This window comes from Mesitornis unicolor, unplaced genomic scaffold (genome assembly GCF_000695765.1).
Source record: "Mesitornis unicolor isolate BGI_N332 unplaced genomic scaffold, ASM69576v1 scaffold2541, whole genome shotgun sequence".
Taxonomy (NCBI): Eukaryota; Metazoa; Chordata; class Aves; order Mesitornithiformes; family Mesitornithidae; genus Mesitornis; species Mesitornis unicolor.
The window spans coordinates 8,809-30,923 of record NW_010161471.1 but is presented as its reverse complement, the minus strand read 5'-3'; the positions used below and the strand labels follow the sequence as shown (position 1 = coordinate 30,923).

The 22,115-nt window shown below is 38.9% G+C and overlaps 1 protein-coding gene across 1 annotated transcript; it reads left to right on the top strand.

Moving 5' to 3' along the window:
• Positions 1–421: 421 nt before the first annotated feature.
• LOC104547328 (protein piccolo-like) lies at positions 422–20,090 on the top strand (the record flags this gene model as incomplete). The annotated part of the gene is made up of 5 exons (XM_010192965.1): positions 422–706; positions 2,434–2,482; positions 4,137–4,236; positions 4,872–6,105; positions 18,684–20,090. Coding segments are annotated over 5 exons (3,075 nt in total), but the record flags the coding sequence as incomplete, so codon positions are not given.
• Positions 20,091–22,115: the final 2,025 nt, after the last annotated feature.

Below are 22,115 nucleotides of genomic sequence, written 5' to 3'. Positions count from 1 at the left end.
ACCGTCCTCGGCTCCAGTGGGCTGCGCCCTCTCCCCTCCCTTCACCGATCTGGAGCACGGGTAGTTTCTGTGTCTGGGGAGGGGAGAGATTTGCAGACAGCGTTTCGATTTTCATTCTGTGTGTATGTGTGTGCTTTACGGGGCTGGAGTGCCCCGCCGCTCAGGTAGCAGCCAGGGAGGCTCTCCCCAGGGCTGATGGGCTCCGTAAGCTTCTTTTTCTGGGGAAGAGACTCTTGTTGAGTCTTTCAAAGCTTTTGGGCATAATGTATTTGCTAACCATTACTCTGCCAGTTCTTAGACTCTACAACTATAATTTGGCTTCATTAAATAGTCATGGATTGAGGAGGTCTGTTTCAGCCTATTTCCCTCCCCCCTCCCGCCTTATTTTTCTTCTCGATTTTTTTTTTCTTTTTGTTGAAAGAGGAAAGAGAGGCAAAGTAACAGATTGCCACGGGATTCGGTCTTCTGGGTAGAGATGGCTTTACTTCGTTGTGCATCAACGAAGGCCAGGGTGATTTCCATCCCTTTCCTTTCCCTGACCAGCCTGCAACAAGGCCGCCCCAAATCCCTGGCCCGGGCCGGTTCTCCCCTTCGCCCCGCTCGGTGTCTGCCGCCTGTGCCGCTGTCCAGGGTCCTGAACTCGCCGGCTTTCCCCACATCTCCACCCAGGGCCGCCGTCTCTGCTGCTCTCCGTCTCCGGGGCTGGGTGTGTTGTTTGTCTTGGAGGAGGATGCTGAAAGGAGCCTCCTCAACTGACTCTTCAGCACGGTTCTCGTGTATTCACCTCACCCTAGATAAATGCACGTTGAGTTTATATAATATCAGGTTTATATAAGTGAATTCTAGAAGAAGAAAAGCAAAGAGGGTGGGACCAAATTCATCCTTGGGCAAACTACTGAAGTCATTGGGATTATACCTGAGAATGACAGTCTCCATTTTTTAAAACTGGAAATCAAATCTTCCTATTTTACGTCTTGCATGATTTTTAAACAGGTATTAACACTGTATGTAAAATATAATTTTCTGTTCAGTTCAGGGCTCTACCCAGCTTTCCTAAGTGTTAATGGAAAAAAATTGTATTGGTTAGTTCTGTGAAACTAAGCTTATATTTCCATTTTGTATAACAGCCTATGAGCAAAGACACAGAGACATGAAAAGTTTATTGTTTTGTGCCAATGTTCCAGCAAAAAGTAAGATCCTTGGACAATTGTAGAATAGACTAAACTCATTGCAATGTGAATATTTCTATATTTCTAAATGACTGCTTTCCTACAAAGATATTTCTGATATCAGAAACTACTTCGATTTTGTTAGTGTGCCATGCTTTCACTCTCAGTTTAAAGTAAAGACACTCTATATTTGTGAATTACAACCTTTTAACTTTTAGTCAAACTTGACATTTTAACATTCAGTGTAATAACCTATCATCTGGCTTCTCCTGTGGGGTTGTAGCAGCTCCCATCAAAGCATCTTTGTGCCTGTCACACTGTAATGAGGTTACTGCTTGTCTCTGCCCTTGTTTTGTGGCTTTACTTGCTCAGGTTCAGTCAGAGTTTGGGATGCTTAGCACCTATGGAAATCATTCTGTCCTATTTCAGTCACCTGTCTCCAGAAAACTCGTGGTTAGGAAGATTAGCTGAAACATACACAACCTGTAAACAAGTTCTAGTTGTTCTAGCTTCATTGAATGACTGTAGCTCTGTCAGTGTCCACTTGCTGAGGAATTGTTCCACATCACCTGAAAGGATTAGATGACCAAATTGAATACATGAACCAGTTCACAACAGACATTATCAGAAAAACATTTTCTGCATTTTGAGAGGAAATGCTAAGAAATCTTACCGAGTGTCACACATCTAAAGTATGTTTATGGTGTGTTTTCCAGAAGAAATATGTATTTTTGTTAATGCCATAACTTTAATTAAAAAAAAAAATCAAACAAATTAGCCACTGGGGTATGCTTAAGTTTATACATATTTTGTCTGTAGATATGAAAAGATCTATCTATCTTGGAGTTGTGTGGCTATTGTGCTTCTCTCTAAAACTATTTATAGTGATGCACGGGGAAAAAAAGACATCCCTTTTAAAATAGGTTTTTATAGTTACAGTATTCCAGAACTAGACCAATAGTCTTTCTGTGAAATCTCCTCTTGACTCCAAAGTAAGCTTTGATTTGGCTGTAATATTCATGAAAATGAATAAAGATGAGTGCTGTGAATCAAGGCCAAAATGAGGAGAAACATAGCAGCACAGAATTAGATGAGAAAGGACTAAATGATTTTACTTGTTGAGTCTGGATTGAAGACTTTAAAACAGTGGTGGGTTTTTCATGATTGGAAAGGTTTAAAAATAAGATAATTCTTGTCAAATGAAGTCAAGGGTTTTTTTTAGGATTTCTGATTCTCCTGAGTAATTTAAATTGTTCAATGTTAGTCTGTAGCTGATTGTAAAATAGTTCTAAAAAAGAAGGCTTCAACTGCCAGCTACCTAAAACTAAATGGACCATGTCCTGGCTTTTGACGGAGGTAATATTTTGCAAAAAGCTCCTCTTTGCAGGGCTTTGTCTTCCACTAGTTAACCACACTCTGTCTCCATTTCTTAGAAACATTGTCATGTATAAAGGCAAGACAAGTCTGGTCACACCAGCAGCCTTGCAGAATCACCTGGGCTTTTTATTTAATAGATTCATGTATTTTAATCTCATTTCAAGTCTTGACATATCAGGTGGAAATTTATGGAGCACGTTATCTTGATGGAAATGAAAGCTGGAGGAGAACTCTGTTCCAGTAGGGGTTCACAGCTGCTACTTCTTGTTAATGTCCAGGTTCAATTTCTAAAAACAGTTTCAGGTTGATTTTTTTTTTTTTCCTTCCACCTTCACCTTGTAAAATTTGGGCATGGTACCCTGTTTCCTGACCTGAGTTTTAATAGTACCTTCTTTTTTTTCCCTTGTCACTCTTAACATAATTGACTGAAGCCTTCCAACACTTTGAGCACTTGCAAACATGAATGCTGGAAGTGTACCAGGCTGCCACTAATGGAGTAGTTGAAATGATTTCACTTAGTAAGCAATATCTCTTCAAATAAACCTAGAGTGCTTATCTAAATAGTAAGAAACTGCAGGTAGACCTACCTAATTGTTAAATAGGATGCAGAATTGTTCTTTAAACAACCAAAAAGCCAAGTATTTGAAGGAATTAGATTATCATTGGGTTTTTCTGAATTATCATTTTTATGACTAATGAGTTAATCAGTGTTCATTGGTGGCAATGAAAACACGCCTACTCAGTTCAGTGGATTCAACACTAATGTTGTAAACTTCCCAGTATTATGGCAAATAATCTTACAAGAATGGGTAAGGGTACATGGAGTTATGAAAGGCTGGAAATAGTTTGCCCTCAACAAGCATCTCATGTGGAAATTTTTAATTTAGAAAAACATCAGATACAAGATTGTGAGAAAATCACATGTTGGGAGAATTATAAGCACAGAAATGGCCACCACTTAGCTTTGTCCTTTTGTGTTGCCATTGCTAGGTATGAAATGAAAACTCTAAATATTAACCAGAAATAAAATAAAATATAAAGAAAATATGTTTTCAGTGTGTCTACTATATATGATTCTGCAGATTTCTGATAAAACTCTTAAACAGAATTGTGCAAGTCTTTAATTTTTAATTCAGGAATACAGTTAAATGTAATGAGTGATTGTTTAGTTTGCTCATGAATGCCCAAGAAGAACTGTCACACCTGGTAAAACAAGATCATGGTTAACTGTAGCTCTCGAAGTGAAAACTGCAAATTTTATATTTGCAACACTGTTGTGGCACTGAAGAGAACACTGTCTTTGAGCAAAAGCGCGATGATAGCACTGAATAGAAAATTTTACCACATCCTTTAGTAATAGCATTGAATACAATGTTATTTCCTCCAGCTGCAGCTGAGTATAACAAGTACAATACTATGCCACATATGAAGACATGATCTTGAATTTAGTTCATACATTCTTAGTTTTATTTTCTCCTATATGCAAACACAGCAAAACATTATTGTTTGATAATTTGGAAAAAATCTTATATAAAGAGAAATTTTCTCTTTATTGCTGGGCAATGTGAGTTGTTGGGATGGTTCTGAGAGGAAGGTCTATGGTAGTTTCATTTGAAAAGAAAAAAAAAAGCATCGGGACAAGTTCTGTGAACTGGCTTCTGTTTTATCTGATGGAAAATTATTCTGATTTGTGAGTGGACGGGTAGCAAAATAAATACTTTAGAAAGAAGTGTATACTTCTTAATGCACCTGGATTTTAGTGGTTTGAGTCCCTGTTGCATACTGAATTGTAAATATATCCAGGGTTTACACAAGTAGCCCAAACACAAGTACATAAATACTTTCTATTGTGCAGTGTCTCTCATGTATGGCTATGCTTTAATCTGCTAATTTTCTGACACTGTTTCTTTTAGTCTTCTCTGTCTCTCTGTATTTGTATCCCAAGGGACAGAGTGGAGAGTTAGTCATTTGGATTTAGGTAAAATAATAAGTTACTGCTTTGAGTTCTTCAGATTTCTGAAGAGAAAATTATCTGGTTAAACATTGTTATTTTATTAGATTATTCTCTAATGATAAATCAGTCTGTGACTGAATAGTTGTTTATATAAGTTTATACTTGCTTATGTTCTATAAAGAACAATGATTTTTACTTAAATACTTTTTACATACACCTTATGTTCTAAGCCTTGGTCTTGCAAACACTTAAGCACCTGAGAAATTTAACAGTGTTACCAGAGCTCTTCCAGAGTAACAGATACTTCTTAATTTATCTCATTTTGGTAGTACTCTGCATTATTTTAATTTTATTCAATTTTCCGTCTGCAGACATCCTGAGCTTGATACAAGCCACCATCCCAGGCAACCAGGTAAGCCTCCAGATCCAGGACAACCAAGCTTAAGTAAAAGCAGAACAGTAGATGTGCTGAAGACAGAACAACGGGCACCTGGACGGAGCCCTTCTTCTATTAGTCTAAGGGAATCAAAATCCAGGACTGATTTTAAAGAAGATCAGAAGCCAAGTATGATGCCCAGTTTTCTCTCGGAAGCCAATCCATTGAGTGCAGTCACTTCAGTTGTGAACAAATTCAATCCATTTGATTTGATATCAGATTCAGATGCAGCCCATGAAGAAGCCAGTAGGAAACAAAAAGTTACCCCAAAAGAGCAAGGGAAACCTGAAGGCCTTGCAAAACATCCAGCTCAACAACAGTCTCCAAAGCCAGCTGTTCAGCAACAGGGACCTGTTAGACCTACGCCCCAGCAAACTGAGTCTTCCAAACCAGTGCCTCAGCAACAGCCTGGGGAACCAAAGCAAGTTCAGAAACCAGGCCCCAGTCACCCAGCAGACTCTAAGGTAGAACAAACGAAACAACCACTGCAGCCACGAGGACCACAAAAATCTCAGCCCCAACAGTCAGAACCAACAAAGCCTGTTCAGCAACAAGCTTCTGCAAAACCTTCATCAGCCCCAGCAAAACCATCACCACAGCAACCAGACAGTGCTAGAACATCATCCCCAGCGCCAGCTCCCACAAAACCATCATCGCAGCAGCCAGGACCTGTAAAACAACCATCTCAACAGCCGGCACGCCAAGGAGGTCCTGTAAAGCCATCTTCCCAGCAAGCAGGGCCTCCAAAACAGCCTTCTCAGCAACCTGGACCTGAAAAGCCATCTGCTCAGCAAACGGGACCTGCAAAACAACCGTCGCAGCCTGGACCTGGGAAGCCACCTCCACAGCAAACAGGGCTTGTAAAACAAGTGCCACCACAGGCAGGGCCTGCAAAACCATCGTCTCAGGCCACAAAGCCCCCAGCACAACAACCAGGACCTACAAAACCACCAGGCCAGCAACCAGGGCCTGAAAAATCCTTGCAGCAAAAGCAAGCTGGTGCAACCCAACCCGCTGAGTCTACCCCAAAGAAAACCTTCTGTCCTCTTTGCACAACCACTGAACTGCTGCTCCACGCTCCAGAAAAGGCCAATTACAACACCTGCACACAGTGTCACACTGTAGTCTGCAGCCTGTGTGGATTCGATCCTAATCCTCATATAACAGAGGTGAGTAGTTCTTAAACTGATGTTTGCTACCAAGGCACGAAATTAAGTTTATCTTCCTTATGCTGAAACATTGAATGTGTTACAGTGTATCACTGTGATCACTTAAGGCCTTAACAAGTTCAGTGGAAAAAAATAGTGCTATTTGGGAAAACTGCTTATGAGTAAAAGGGGGTGAAATTGGGGAAAAAAGAAGATAACAGTTTTCTGTTTGTACAGTGCTTGCAAGTGTGTTCTTATTTCTTCCTATAAAAAGAAGAGGAGCCCCTTTTTTGCCATTTCGCTTGATTTTAAGCACTCACTGGCTGTGTTTATTATCTGACAACAATAGTCATGTGCTAATATGTTTATAAATAGGTAAAAATTTGCTGCTATAAGAACTAAGCAAAAAAGTATAAAAATGACTCTTCATAGTTCCAGTGTGTGTTTGGAAAAAGATGTGGGGTGGATTTGCTTTGTAAGTATGCAAGTGTTCATTTAGCTGAAAGCCTGAGTCATGAGTTTTGACTTGGTGATATGCAGGTATTTCATTCTTGTGGAATGCTGAGAAAGAGATCTCTGTGGACTATTTCTAACTTTGATCACCATTCTTGCTGTAATCGTATGACATAGAAATGGCATAGGAAGTTATATTAGGACTTCAGATGGACTTATTTTAACCTGATATTTGTGGTAGCTTGATTTATGTGCTTATACATATCCTTATTCTTTACTTGCTCTTCATATGAATATCTGATCTCTGCTTAGTGCTTGAACAGCTTCTTGTACATCCTGGTATGCTAATTTTAAATTTGCCATGTAGTTTGGGTTTGTTTTCAGCACCAACACTCCTTATCAATTTATAGAAATTCAGACATAGCAGGCCTGGCACTGAAGACTAACTAGTGATAAATAGCCAGAAGGGGTATTTAGGAAGATTATTTTTGTCTTGTTTTGGTATTAGTTTAGCTGATCAGAGATGCTGATAGAAAGAAGTACAGACTGCTACTATATTTTGAATCTGAAATATAATATCCCTACGTTTTAAAATTGAATCAAAGAGCCGATGCTGATGCTGAAAGGGTCGTCTGGAGATCATGTAGTTCAACCCTCTGCTCAAAGCAGGGTCACATAAAGCAGGTTGCTTATAGCCATTTTTTAATATCTCCAAGGATGGGGACTCCACAGCCTTTCTGGACAACCTGTTTGCTCAGTACCACAGTGATTTAAAAGTAATGCTAGCAGTTAAATTTCTTTCCAGTGTGCATGGTTATTAGTGATACTATTAGGTGGGTACCTGGCAACAAACAGCAGGTGGTTTGCATCCACCAAGTATTTATTGATTTGTTGTTAAAATTGCAAATTTAAATCTGGAAGACTAATCACAGTAACCACTGGTAGCACAATGCATCATTTAGGAGTGTAGTCTTTTGTTTGAGTTTAGGGAAATTCAGGGTTGAGATCACAGAATCACAGAGTATTAGGAGTTGGAAGGGACCTCGAAAGATCATCCAGTCCAACCCCCCCTGCCAGAGCACGATCACCCAGACCAGGTCACACAGGAACACGTCCAGGCGGGTTTTGAATGTCTGCAGAGAAGGAGACTCCACAACCTCTCTGGGCAGCCTGGTCCAGTGCTCTGTCACCCTTACAGTAAAGAGTTTTTCCTTATGTTCACATGGAAACTCCTGTGCTCCAGCTTGCTCCCATTGCCCCTTGTCCTGTCATTGGCTATCACTGAGAAAAGCCTGGCTCCTTCCTCCTGACACTCACCCTTTACAAATGTATAAACATTAATGAGGTCACCCCTCAGTCTCCTCTTCTCCAAGCTAAAAAGACCCAGCCCCCTCAGCCGCTCCTCATAAGGGTGATAGTTGGCATTAATGCTTGGACTGGGAAAGGAATGACTTGAACAGCCATGTAGAAATTTCAGAGCATCTGCAACTTAAGAGGTGCTCAAAGGTTATAGTATCAGGATATATATGAGGAAAGGTCGTAAAGTATGTCATTCTGGACAGTTTGACATAAAAATGTTTATGTGTAACATGAGAAATGTGATGCAGTGATGTTAAAGTTGAAGAGGAGCTTTTGTATGAAAATTTAACCTCCAAGTTCTGACAGAATGTTTTTTAGCCCAAATTTCCTACATTTATTTGTGGGTGCTGCATTGTTTATTTCTGTAGTGTGCTCCTGGAGTCTCTTGGAGCTCCAAGTTTTTCTTTCTTTAAAAACTTAAGGTTTCCTATGGAAATGGTCAACAACTTTGATATGCTCAAATGAATGGATGTTGAGAAAGAAAGAGAGTTTTTGTAAGATCTCAAAGTATTTGGAAATTCCATGAATAACTACTAGTTTTTGAAGCGAGAACTCTATAAGTGTGAAATTCAGGACTTTAAGACAATAAATACAGCTGTATTTAAGACTATCTGATTGCATACATATGTAAAAGCAGATTTGAATTTCATATTACACATTGAAAGAAACACAGGATATGCATTTATTTAATGATGAAATCATTTTGGTAAATGAAGGTATTGGATGTCTAATTTATTCAGCTATTAGTTCCAATCTCCTGACTCCCACTCAGACTTTTCTCATTTGCTCAGCTTTGCACCACCAGCTGTCTTGCTGAACTTCATTGTGGGTGTCCTGCTCCAATCTGCAGTGAAGTGCAGCGAAAATCAGGTCTGACTTTATTACTGAACAGTTGCAGCAAAGTAATAACACCTGCCCTGGCATATACAAAAAGTTCACTTACTTATTTCAGCTGCAAAGGTTCCCACTTGAGTTATTCTCAAACTTTACTTGTAGTTGTCCTTTCCTTTCATTATTTATTAAGATATATATAATACATGCATATTTCAATATTAACAAAAGTTCTGATTCCTCCTTTACAATAGTTTACACATTTCTTCCTGACTAGCATGGAAACCACGGCTTGTATCTTGGCTGACAGTTTTCTTGATTATGGTGCGAGTATTTTCTTTTGGCTTCTCTTAGTTTAAGTTCTCCTCAGGTGTTACTGACCATAAGTCTTTGTGTCTTACCCATGCACCTTCTGACAGGACCTCTTACTATTATACTTTGACTTCTTCTGCGGTTCTTTTTGCCAAGTGTCATGGTTCTGTAATCCTGTGTTGTGCCTTTCCTATGCCCTTTATGGCCTCTGTTTTTATTGCTTATGTTAAAACTCACTATGATTGGAAAGTAGTAATTTCAAATTGGATGTGAGGAGAGAGAAAGGCATTTATTTAGAAAAGAATTTTTATTACTTTGGTTCTCTAACATTTCCCCTGTATACCTGCTTGAACTAAGTTCTTAAGATATTCTCCTTAAAAGTTTCTTACAGGATAGTTCATTCTTTATAACTAACAGGGTGAATAACTTTTCCAATATAGATCTTTCTAAATTTCTATATTCTATATTTTTAGCTGATTGTGAAAAGAATATAGCAGCCTTTACAAACTGGCTTAGGAAGGAGATTGCATGCATTGTAAAACCATTATAAAAAGTGCTGATTTTTCAAATCTTTATTCATTCTTTTCATTTAAACCTCCATTTAAAATGCAGTAGTACATGCACTCTGTCTGTTTTAACTCACTAGAGAGAATTGTGTAACTAAGAGCAGAAAGTGATACCTGTATTGCCTCAAGATCAGACCCCTTGAACTATTTCTCTGAGCCATCTGACATTATGGTCCCCTTGGGGGAAAAAAAATGGTTGGTATCTTGGATTTGTACAGCAATCTAGAGGGAAAACATCCCATACATAACGTGTGCAGTGACATATGTCTCTCTGATCTGCCTGGGTATTCACCCTCCACTCATCACCATGGCACATGACTGCCTAGCAACAGTTGCATAAAGTAATGGGAAAAAATTATATAAACAGGTTTGATGACTGGTACTCTATTCCATTTTCCTTTCACATACATCACAACCTTGTGGCAGGTGTGTATTTATTTTATTATGCGGTGACCAATTTTTCTCATATTTTAAAAAAAATTTATTTTGCCAAAACCACTCTCATGAGCCATTAGCAACAGAAACTGGCACTTCCTAAAAAAAGATTCAGCCCTCTAGATCATGTGAATAGGAGTAGGCTTTCTGAAAACAAGCAAAGACATCTGAGAGACTGTCCATTTTGTTAAACACGTATGCATAGTTTGTGATAAAGGTAGGCAGAAAGCATGAACTTTTGTCATTAAATCTAAATAGTCCATATGCATGATAGCTAGAGTAAATTTTCATCCCCTGTGGACTAGTTATTGGAAGATATGTGCAACATGGACTGAAGAATGGTTTAAACTGTAAAAATACATCATTACAATCTTTAAGATGGACATCTATAAAGTTGATAGTCAAGTGCAGTGTTAAAGCTGTTAATGTTGGAAATTTGTTTGTATGTGAGCTTTGCTCCATGAGCCTACCCTTGATGAGCATGTGTGCATATGTGAATGCCTTTCTAGGTGGGTTTTAAGAGGGACTATTTTTTATGCATTTTATCCACACCAGTTTGTATTTTATTCACTGTTTCGGTCGGCTTTTGAGAGACCATTTAAAATTAGTCTTGTAGCCAGGTATAATTTTTTACTTAGATACTTGCTGAAAATTGCACATTCATAGAATGTGTAGATGTGTGTACTGATGTAGGATATGTGTACTTGCCAAAAGCTCCTCCGGATGGAGGCAAAGTGAGTCCTAAAAAATACTTTATTTGTTCTGACTATTTTTGAAACAGTGTGTCTGGATCTAAGTTGACTTTATCCAAATGGAGAAAAAAATAAAAGCAGAAAAGAAAAAAAAAAAGCTGAGTCTCCCAAAGTGACTTTATTTGGTCTAGGCCTTTATTTCTCAATTTGACAGGAAAAAGATTTATTTTTTTTTTAACCCAATCTGAAAATATTTTGTTGTTTTTTGTCACTGGAATTCTTTTAGGGAGATATCTTTTCTTTTTCCTTTTTTTGGTAGAGCTACGATTTTTCTGCATCAGTTGCTTTAGGTACTACAGCCTTTACTTTTTGCTCTTTCTTCTTTCCATTTCTATGTACAATCATATCACAACCTTCGGGGATTTAAGAGTATCATGATTTGGTTCAAATCCTCATAATTTTTAGCATTTGTTTTTATTGTTCTGCATCTGCGAGTATCCTAAACAGTAGCAATTACTTGCGTATGAAGTATTTTCAGTAACTAAAGAGAATTTAAGCAGTCAGAAATGCATTAATTTTCTTCAGTTATATTCCTTTTCCTGAACAAACTAATAATAATGGTAATATAGTAATTAAAAAAGCTATTCATATAACGAAGGTGACTGTAATTCTTGTGGTGAATCCAGAAAAGTTTTTCTTATACTTACAATAAAGTTAATAGAAATGACTCTGTTAAAATGTTGTTGATTACATGACAGTAAATGAAGATACTGATTGAATTGAAATATTTCCTGTGGTTTACAGTCTAGACCCTGCTGTGTTGCAGTAGTGAATAAGAACCAGAATGCAACATGGACTGGAAATGAGATAAACAAAAATTAAATTGCCATCACTGTGGCTAGTGACACAAATTCTAAGATTTTTAGTACCAGGAAGAGTAGCTTTGAAACTATACACCTTGTGTAAACTTAGGCTTGGGTGGATTTTCAGGATGTTATATGAAGTGCAAAACAAAATAGAAAATAAAAAAAAGGACTTGATTCTGACAATCAGTTCTTAAAACATTAAGTTGTAAAGAAATGAGTTAAAATGCAAGTAAGCTTTTAAAAAATGTCTCAAAAGTACTGGTTCGGATATCAACTGTGCTGAAGTAAAGCTAGAGGTGTTCTGTAAGAAGGTGGGGTTTAGCCTGTGTTCAAATTGATCAGAGCAGATTCAAACAAGCCTTGTTCAGTTGTCTTTTAAAAATGATTGCAATTTGAGATATTTCTTTGTATTTGGTTCAAAGAGCACTTAGGGTGTTCCAGTGTTACTAACACTGCAATTTATATGGAAGTGGAGATTATTCACAGTTTTTGTGATGAAATGAAGTTAGTATAGCTCCTTTAGTTCTGCCCCTGGCTAGAACTGCCATATAGGCATTTGGGAAAACTGTAAAGATCCTCAAACAGAAGGGTTATGGAAGTACAGAATAGTGTTTCTCTCTGTGGAATATTCTTAAACACACTCCCACACTGTTTCTCTCTTAGAGGAAGAATATGTGCCCACATTTCTGCATACGTTTGGGATTAAATGTATTAATAGTATTGATGCCCTATGGATTTTTCTTCCCCCCCTCCCTTTTTTTTTTTCTTCTTTTCTTTTAAGATAGGGGCAGAGCATAGAAAGAAGGAAACACTTATGCATGGCAAATAGTTTCCCAGTATATTAGTTGGTCAACATTCTACAATATTTTGTAGTGTTTACTTATTAGCCCAGAAAACTGTCCTGTCCAGTTTTTAACACAAGTAAATAATAAATTAATCTGCATAGCTAAAGATGTCAACTGCAGCGAGCCATCTGTGCCAGTATTGCTGTTGCTCAGCAACTGTAATTTACTACTATGTTAGGCCATGTGATGTGGAGCTGCTGTTTGCTGGGTAATCGCTGGGCAGGAAGCGTGGCCCAGCCCTGCTCTGACCAGACAGCATAATCCGTCCTCAAATCCCAGTGATATTCACTCAGATGTGCTCTGTGCAGCACAGATGAACTTTGTTAACCTTTTCTTTCCTGCTCTCTTCATTTGCAGTTATACTAGAAACACGTGAATGATTAAAAAAATATATTAAATGTAGATGGAGTTAATGAAAGCAGTCAACATTTGTTGCAGTGATGCATGATGCAGTGCACTAAGCTGTGTTTAAAAGTCTTTTTCCAGGTCCCGTACATAAGGGAGCTTAAACATGTTTGGCTATAAAAACTAACTTTTAGATACTCTGCGGTACTGGCATTTAAAAAAAAGAAGTCAAAATATTATACGTTCACCATTTTGCTTTATAGTTGTAATTATATAAGCTGTAAAATAATAGTTCCCCAAACACTCATAGTTCATATGCAAGCTATAGCTTTTTGTATTAGTAATTTAAGCAGAGTAGCAGAGTATGTTTTAAGATTGTGATAACTGCATAGCACAATTCATCCAGTAATGTTTTTTAGTAGTTCTAAAATAGCTAAGTAACATTTTAAAACAGTATTTTTAAATGGCTGTTTAAAAAGGTTGCTCAAGTGTTGGTTTAGCATCAAGCTGCAGTGTTTGTAATCGTTGCTGTGGTTCGTGGAACGGATACCTGTGGGGTGTGCTGCTGACTAGAACCTAGCATCATTTTAGTGAGCATCTTGAGTCACGGTTTCCTGATAAACTCCCTAGTTACCTTCCTTTTAGAGATAAGATAAAAAAGGCAAATATTTATTTAGTAGTGATCATCTGTTTGCCTCAAATGAAGATCAGTTGCATACTGTGTACAATAGTTAAACATTTGTTTCAGTGTAATTACTTCGAGTAGCTGAGATCTTGTTCATGGAAGGATGGTGTAAAAGGAAGACTTTGTCTCTGGTATTGCCCTGGCTTGTTTAGAAGACCTTTTCAGTTGTATATCGACATACTAATTCAGTTTGTTCTGTGATAGAAGTTTTTATTTTTTGCTCATAACAGGATTTTCAGATTTAGTTTCTTGTCTCTTACAGTATTCTGCCACCCTACATGAAGCTGCCTAAAATCATGGGCTCAAGTGCTTTATTTTTCATGTATCTCTCATCATTTTGGCAGAAATGTCCTCGTTCGTCTCTAAAAATTGTCAGGAACCAAATGAGCTGATGTGTTTTCAGACTAGAAACTGATTTTGTCCATAAAGCTTTGAGGCAGCACTGAACAATGTCAGCAAAGTCCATTTACATATCTGTGGCAATATAAAGACTCTATAAATCTTTACATTTCTGTGGTGATGTAAAAGGATGTTAATATTTTATGCGTATCTTGAAGTTCCTTTTTATAGTACTGGTCTAAATGAGATGAGACCCATTGCCTCAGAACGCGGCTCTGTTCTGCAAAAGGGCTGTTAAAATGGCTTCTGAGAGCTACATTCATATTCTGTGCCAGTAATTTTTATGTGAAATATGTTCAATCTGCAAGTCTGAATTTCTTTCTCACAGTACATCTGGAGTCTTAGAATCAAGCTGGATTCTCTTCCTCCCCTACATCATCTGCAGGAATGGAAATTGAGCACTCCAGTCGATGCACTCGGTTTTCCTATTGCTTTTGATGGGTTTGTGTAGTCAGAACAAATCTGAACACTTTCGCAGAAAGGAATGGGCTCCAGATTGCCTTCAGTTGTGTTGGCTTTGTTTGGGATAAGGAGAACTGAAGTGTAGCTCTTATTTGTTATTGGAGTCAACTGTTAGATTATGCCTGACTAAAGAAAGGTGAGCTATATATAACATAACGTGTTGCTGTAATTTTCTTCAGTGTCGTTCTCCATGGATGTTGTTACTAAAACACTGAATAAATTCATTTCATGCTCCCGACTAGTAGAGTCTTTATGAAGCTTTTTTAAGATATGGCTGATTAATATATAAAATGTATTTTAATTACTTGTTCATTGTTATGAGGACATATAGTTTCTACGTGAGTCAGAAAACAAAGTAGCACTTCCTGTGTCCAGTAGTTGAAATCTGAACAAAAATGCTGCATGAAATCTGTCAAATTTACAGTCCTAGTCGTGAGGCTTAGCGGCATGGATCTCAGGATGAATAAAATCATATGGATTTCTTCTACAAAGAAGTCCCAGGCCCCACCCCATCTATCAGTGTAAAAATAGACAGCATGAGATGCTCAGCAGCAAAGAATCATCTCCTTTACAAGTGAACAGGAACTGCAAAAGCTCAGGTGTTGCCCTGGGGACTTTTGCCTTTTAATTCTAGGTAGAGATAGGGGAAATATGGAGAAAGCACCTAGAAAGTTGCAGAACTGCTGTCTGGGAACACCTTTAAGGATAGACAGACATTAGTATTCTAGATATCTAACAGCAGCAGTAAGTTTTACTTCGTCTGTAATAACATGTAAGAGCAGTTGCACTTAACAGAAGCCTGCTCTCCTTAAAGTTTATGGAAAATCTGTAATTGCAGTGGAACGAGCAGGCTGGTGTTTGACACAAAACTGTATCGTGTAGCGCACTTCATCTTGAACTCCTGCAGTTCCAATCACAGGACTACAGTTTGTGCAGATTTGTATTTGTTTGAAGATGATGTGTGTAAGCTATAATGACGCGAGGGTTTTGGCACTTAATTCCTCCCACAAAAATGCATGGGAGGAATTTTATGTCTGAACCAGAAAGATTAAAAAAAATTAAAATAAATGCAGTGAAGTAAAACTTCCTACATTTTCAATTTTAAAGTTCAGCTGTAGGAGTAGCAAATTAATTCTTAGTTTAAAAGACATCAGTTTAATACTGAGTGTGTGTGTGTGTGTGTATTTATATATTTTTAAAGATAAGGAACAAAACAGCAGTGGAGAGCTAAAGTTTTGACTCCTGCACAAAATTGTGTTTAAAGCTGTAGTATAGAATTACCTTTTGTTTGAACTCCTATTAGGTAGGAGACTCATACTGGACCAGCTGCATGTTGAAGATGATTCTAAATGCTTATAAATGCAATTAGAATCTAGACACCTTAAACATAAAATTTATTCAGGGCACTTACTCTGTAGCCCCACCCAAGCCTACAGTGACTTTGGAGCTTTAAGGGTGTTGTGGTGACTTCTAATAGATTTCCTGGAAGCCGAGCGAGAGCAGTTAGGCAGCTGTTACTGCTATGGTTTCATTTGGTCATCTTACTTTAGAGTACAACACTTTCATTTAAAAAAATATAAAAAGAAAAAAGAAAAAGGCAAGTGGAGGTATCAAAAAGAAGCAGGAGCAGTGAATCACCCTGAAAAGTGCGTTGTCCAAATCTCTGTAGAAGTTCTGTGGTTAGTGGGGAAAGACATGCTTCGGCCCCATTAAAAAGCTCTTCACAGGACCCTGTTCTCCACTGCAGAGCAGAGCCTACCTCCCTAATATAAGAAAAAGCCAGATAGCTGACACCTGATATGGATGTTCAGAGTATGTGGCTTAAGTCTGGTCCTTGGTTAGACTTAAAACTTCTAGAAAATTATAGCAATAAATGATATCCGGAAATGGTATCAGTATGTATCTAGTTAAATTAGGTTACTAGTATCTAAAATCAGGTGTCAAAATTAACATTTACTTATTGCAAGTAATTTTTGCTTGGACAGGGAACTTGTAGGGGAGCTGATCACCAATCTAACAAGATGGGAGTGAAGCTAAATGTAAGCTTTGCTTAGGTCCTCTGTGCAGTTGCGAACTTAATTCCTTTAATATTCAAATCAGAGCTTAAACGCATATTCTAGTTTTGTTTCAGTTGGTTTCACTTTTTAACAGTCATTTGCTATATGCGTTGCAAATAGATCGGAGAATTGTTTAAATCATCTAAAAAAAATTGCCCTGAAAATGGAAGATAAAAGCAACATTATTATGAATGATAACTTGATTAGTGTGAACTCGCATCTGAGGCCAAAATAGGGCATCTCTTTGTGAAGCTGTTAGTAATAGAAAGCTCATATTCCAGAGTGTGTGTATATACAATGTTTATACAGTGTTTATCAGAATAATTGGAATAACTTCTTTTAATTTTTGCTGCTGGTAAAAGAAAAAGCTGGAGAAGCACACTAAAATAATGAATTCATTGCCTCGGTCTGTGACGTCAAGAGTTCTTTCCTTCCAGTAAGCTCTGATGTTACACAGACAAAATCTTTCTTCACATGTGATGCCTCTGGATTCATCCCATGGTGTATGGTAGAAATTTCAGACCTGAGTGAGAAATGATCTTGAAATCTTCACCCTTAGGGGAAAAGATCTGAGTCTTGTATTCTGTATCCCTACGTTGCAGTGGTGCATGCAAATACCATAGCTGGTGCCTTGTGTTTCACATGCAGACTAAAGAATAGAAGTAGAGCTACATACAGGGGACCTGCTTAAGTATCTACTTGTAGGTGTAGGCCCATGGGACTCTGTGCCGTATTAAATGGCATTTTTGCTGCCTGTAATGTTTCTGCTAGTGATGGAAAATGTGGGAAAATAGCACGTGATGCTTCTTGACCACATGTTGCTTTAGCCTATTTGATCCTTCCTCAGATTGTAGGACTTTACAATGGCAAAGGTAGAGATGACCACTTAGCATTATTGGTTTTTTGTCTGTCTCCCTCTCCTGTAATACTTCTTGTGAGGGAGAAAAAGTGTTTTAAATTTTTGATGCTACAAGCTTGTGGATGAGTGACTCGAAAGCTGCCAGGCAGAAAAGGATGTGGAGAGTGTCCAGAGAAGGGCAATGAAGCTGGTGAAGGGTCTGGAGCACAAGAATTATGGGGAGCCGCAGAGGGAGCTGGAGTTGTTTAGTCTGGAGGAGGCTCAGGAGAGACCTTACCACTCTCTACAACTACCTGAAAGAAGGTTCTAGTGAAGTGGAGGTTGGTCTCTTCTCCCAACTAACAAGTGATAGGATGAGAAGAAATGTCCTCAGATTGCACCAGGGGAGGTTTAGACTGGATATTAGGAAAAACTTACTTACTGAAAGAGTGGTCAAACAGTGGTACAGGCTGCCCAGGGAAGTGGTGGAGTTGCCATCCTTGGAGGTGTTAAAAAATGTATGGATGTGGCACTTTGGGACATGGTTTAGTGGGCATGGTGGTGTTGGGTTGACAGTTGGACTTGATGATCTTAGAAGTCTTTTCCAACCTTAATGATTTTATGAATCTGTGAAGTAGTAAAATTGGTGAGAAATATGGGTAAATACATTATTTGCCTTATTCCTTCTCCTTTTTGTTGAAAAGGGGGGCTCGTTGTATATGAGCGTGCATAGCTACCCTGAGACCTCCTTTAATAACAAAGGAATGTTGGGAAATCAAATTATGGCTCTTAAAATACCGTCAAGGCATAGGCAAAGCTCCTCACTGATTCCAAATGAAGACTTGCCCTCTGATTGGTGATGAAGTGTGAGTATGTATAATATATGGTGTCCATTAACAGACTTCTGTGCCTAATTCATTGGATACATGTATGCTGCCAGTGCTTGTGCCCTTTAATTTAACCATTACCAAAACCATAAGCTGTATGAAGAGCTTGATAGTTGTATGCTTAAGGGTAATTATGCATTTACTGTGTTTTAATTCTGATGATTGTTTTCTGTCAGCAGACTCGATGTGTCAAACTATTTTAGCAGTATTTGTTTCTTTTCCTCTATTCTGGCAAATCATTGCTGTAAATGAATCGCTGCTGGGTCCCATGAAATTCTAATGCATTTTTTCATTCTGCTGGGTTTTTATCCTCCAATATTCAGCTGTGTGCAAACTGAATGTGAAGTCATTAGAAGCATGGGCTCAGTGATAGCTCAAATCACAGGAACGTGGAGAAGAATAAAAATATCAGTTGGGCATGTTAGCCGCAAAACAATATTAGTGATAATGTTTCTCCCTTTTTACACAGAAGTCTGAAGTATTACAAGCCATACACTATTATTATGTTGATTTTATTAACTTTGTCTTATCTTAATTAATACTTTATAATTATTTTTTTTTTTGCAGATTAAGGAATGGCTCTGTTTAAACTGCCAGATGCAAAGAGCGTTAGGTGGTGACCTAGCACCAGGTCATGGTCCTGGGCCACAGCCACCTCCACCCAAACAGAAGACACCCATTCCACCTTCAACAGCTAAACCATCTCCACAGCCACAGCCAGTTCAAAAGAAAGATGCTTCTCTAAAACCTGATCCTTCACAGATAGCAGAATCTAAAAAACCCCTTCCGCAGAAAACGCAACCGTCCTTGCCTGGGTCTCCCCCTGTAAAATCAAAACAACCCCGTGCTGAGCCTACTGAGGTCTCCCAGCAAATAGATCCTACCCCAAAGTCTGATCAGGCCAAGCCAATGCAGGCTGAAGATGAGCAAAAACAACCCAGTGTACAGAAGCCTGTGACGGACACTGTGCCTACCTCTGCAGCACCAGAGCCGAAACAGGATTCAGAAGGTCCCAAACCTCCACCAACTCAACAAAAAGTGACAGATTCCCCAAAGCCAGAGCTTGCCAAGCCATCACAGGACACACATCCAGCTGGGGATAAACCAGATTCCAAACCCCTGCCACAAGTCTCTCAGCAGAAGTCAGATCCCAAGCTTGTGTCTCAGCGGGGGGCTAGACCAGATGCTAAAACTCAAAAGCCTGTCGAGCCAACACAAACAAAAGATGATCCCAGGAAGTTACAGACAAAACCATCCCCAAAGCCTGATACCAAGCCAGCTCCCAAGGGCCCACAAGCAGGGGCAGGTCCCAAGCCAGCACCAGGACAAGTGGTGCCTCAACCCCAGCCACCTCAGAAGACTCCTGAGCAGTCAAGGCGTTTCAGCCTTAATCTGGGAGGCATCACTGATGCTCCTAAGCCTCAGCCTACAACACCACAAGAAACAGTTACTGGGAAACTCTTTGGATTTGGAGCTTCAATCTTCAGCCAGGCCTCGAATTTAATTTCCACAGCAGGTCAGCCAGGGTCTCAGACATCAGCCCCTGCTCCACCTGGTCCTGCGGCGAAGCAGCCCCAGCCTCCATTACAGCCTCCGGCCCCTCAAGCAGCCCCCAAAGAAGCTGCTCAGGCTCAGCCTCTTTCAAAAGCTGTTCCTGTAAAGAAAGAAGCCAAACCTTTTATGACTGAAAAATTGGAGCCTTCAAAAGTGGATGGTGTTTTAATGACTGAAGGATCTGATTTAGAAAAGAAACCTGGTTTCGCTAAAGATAGCAAGCCTCAGGCTGCTGAAGCAAAGAAACCTGCTGGGCCGTCAGAACCAGAGAAGGCCAGCCAGCCTAAAGCGTCTTGTCCCCTTTGTAAAACTGGACTAAATATTGGTTCTAAGGATCCCCCCAACTTTAATACGTGTACAGAGTGCAAGAAAGTTGTGTGCAATCTCTGTGGATTTAACCCAGTGCCGCACATAGCTGAGGTAAGGCGATGGAGTCTGTATTTACCCTGTGTTCTTACCCGCACTCTCCCTGTGCTGTGGGAACGAGTCTGTGGCTGGTTCTTAGCTATTCAGTTGTCAAGAAAAATGTGAATGTTTCATCATCTGAGGGCTTTTTAAATTAAATACCTGTGTTCTGTGAAACTTGGTCAGTAGTCAGAAAGTACCTTGAATGGGTTTTTTTGGAGACTGAGGGAGTTTGGTATGACTGGTTGCTAAGTTTCTGAGGCATAAGCAGACAATTAATTATGGTTAGGAACTCTCTTGAAACTGGTGCTACTGTAATACAGCAAGCTACTGTACTTTTAGTCCATCATGGGTTCAAGTTATTTTTCATATGGTTCAGTATTGTATGTTAACCTTTGTGTTTCTTTAATCAATGCCCCCAATTCAGACAATTATTGAATGAAGGAATGTGTTAATGCTTAGTTATTCCCTTTCCCTTCTCTTTAATATATCCTCAATTTATTCCATTAGTCTCCTTCTGGCTCCGGAGTCTTTGCACATGCTGATGTTCTCATTAAGAAGGTTGAAGTTTGAGTGATACCTGTGTGGTGAAATATGTAGGTTTTTTGTGTGAATAATATAAGGTTCACAAAGTCACTTCATTCATTAAGGAGTTTGAAAGTGCCTTTTTCATGATTGCCCAAGACACATTCAGTATGACCAATTTATGTTAAAAAGAATTAAGCAATTTACTTTCAACAGTTTCTTCACGTTCCATATTTTTACCCTCCTTCCTTTCGTTGTTTTTAATTTTTTGGCAAGGGGATTGGAAACTTTATACTAGCTTAACAGAAAGGTGGAGGCACACTTTACTTGCCATATCCATTTGGGAAGTCCAACTCAGCAGAAGCAGACCACCTAAAAATGCTTGTGAGTAATTTAAATGTGTAAGTTAGTATGTGTAGCACATGAGAAAAGTGGCTGGCAATGTTGTGTCTTTTGAAATCTGAATGAATAAATTAGAAATGCCTCCCAGGGCCAAAGGTTATCACAACTCTGCCTTAAGGTGAGAACTAATGTTGGGAGAAATAGCTAATTGAAGGGAAAATATTGCTTATGTTGTCTTCATAGGGGTTTTTTGTGGATTGTTTGCTGGAATGTGCCATCATTTGAAAGGCATTTGTCCTATTATAATCACATTTTATCTAACTTACAAATATGTTGTTTACTGTCTTTGTGGACATTTAGATCAGAAAAAAAGGTCTGAAAACACAGGAAGATTGATCAGTGATTGAAAGCCAGGATTCAACCCACTTTTAATGTTGCTCATCCACTGAATGTCATCCAACACACATTCCTTCATCACTGACCAACCTTCTGTCCCAGACACACAGGGGTGCCTGTGTGTGTATGGACACACATGGACATACACACACACGGACATACACACACACTTATTTAAGTTTTAAATGTGAAAAACACACATGACTTTCTCCAAAGGCACTCTGGTATGCACACACAGAATACCATGGAAACAAGATGTGTCAGTTCTGGTGAAACACTGTGCTAAAATGACAACTACGCGAGTCCTGGTGGATGAATTGACTTCTTCAGAGTTGACTTAGGCGTGATGGTGTGGGACTGCCTTGTGGTGTGCAGGTTTATACTATTTGTTTAGGATGAGGAGGCTGGTATTCTACTTCTTTTTTCCCATCACTGTTCTTGCCAGAGAATTCTGTTTCCACTCCTTGGAATATGCAGAGCTTGCAATACTATTGATTTTCTGTAGTCTGACTTTGTTGTGTCTTTCTTTGACTCTTTGGCTCCTCTTGCATTTTCTTCTTCCTTATACTAGACATTTCCATCTCTGTCTACAGTTTTTCATTTTATTTTCATTTTTCCATTAATTTTTGCTAAAATTTGGCAAACAGTTTTCCCTTGACAAACAGGAATTTACTTGCCTGAGAACAGCCTGACTTTCCTTTCATGAAGATGGAAGACAGAAGTGGGAGCTCAGCCTCTCCTCTCCCAAATGAGCTGTGGAAATAATGTATTTAACCT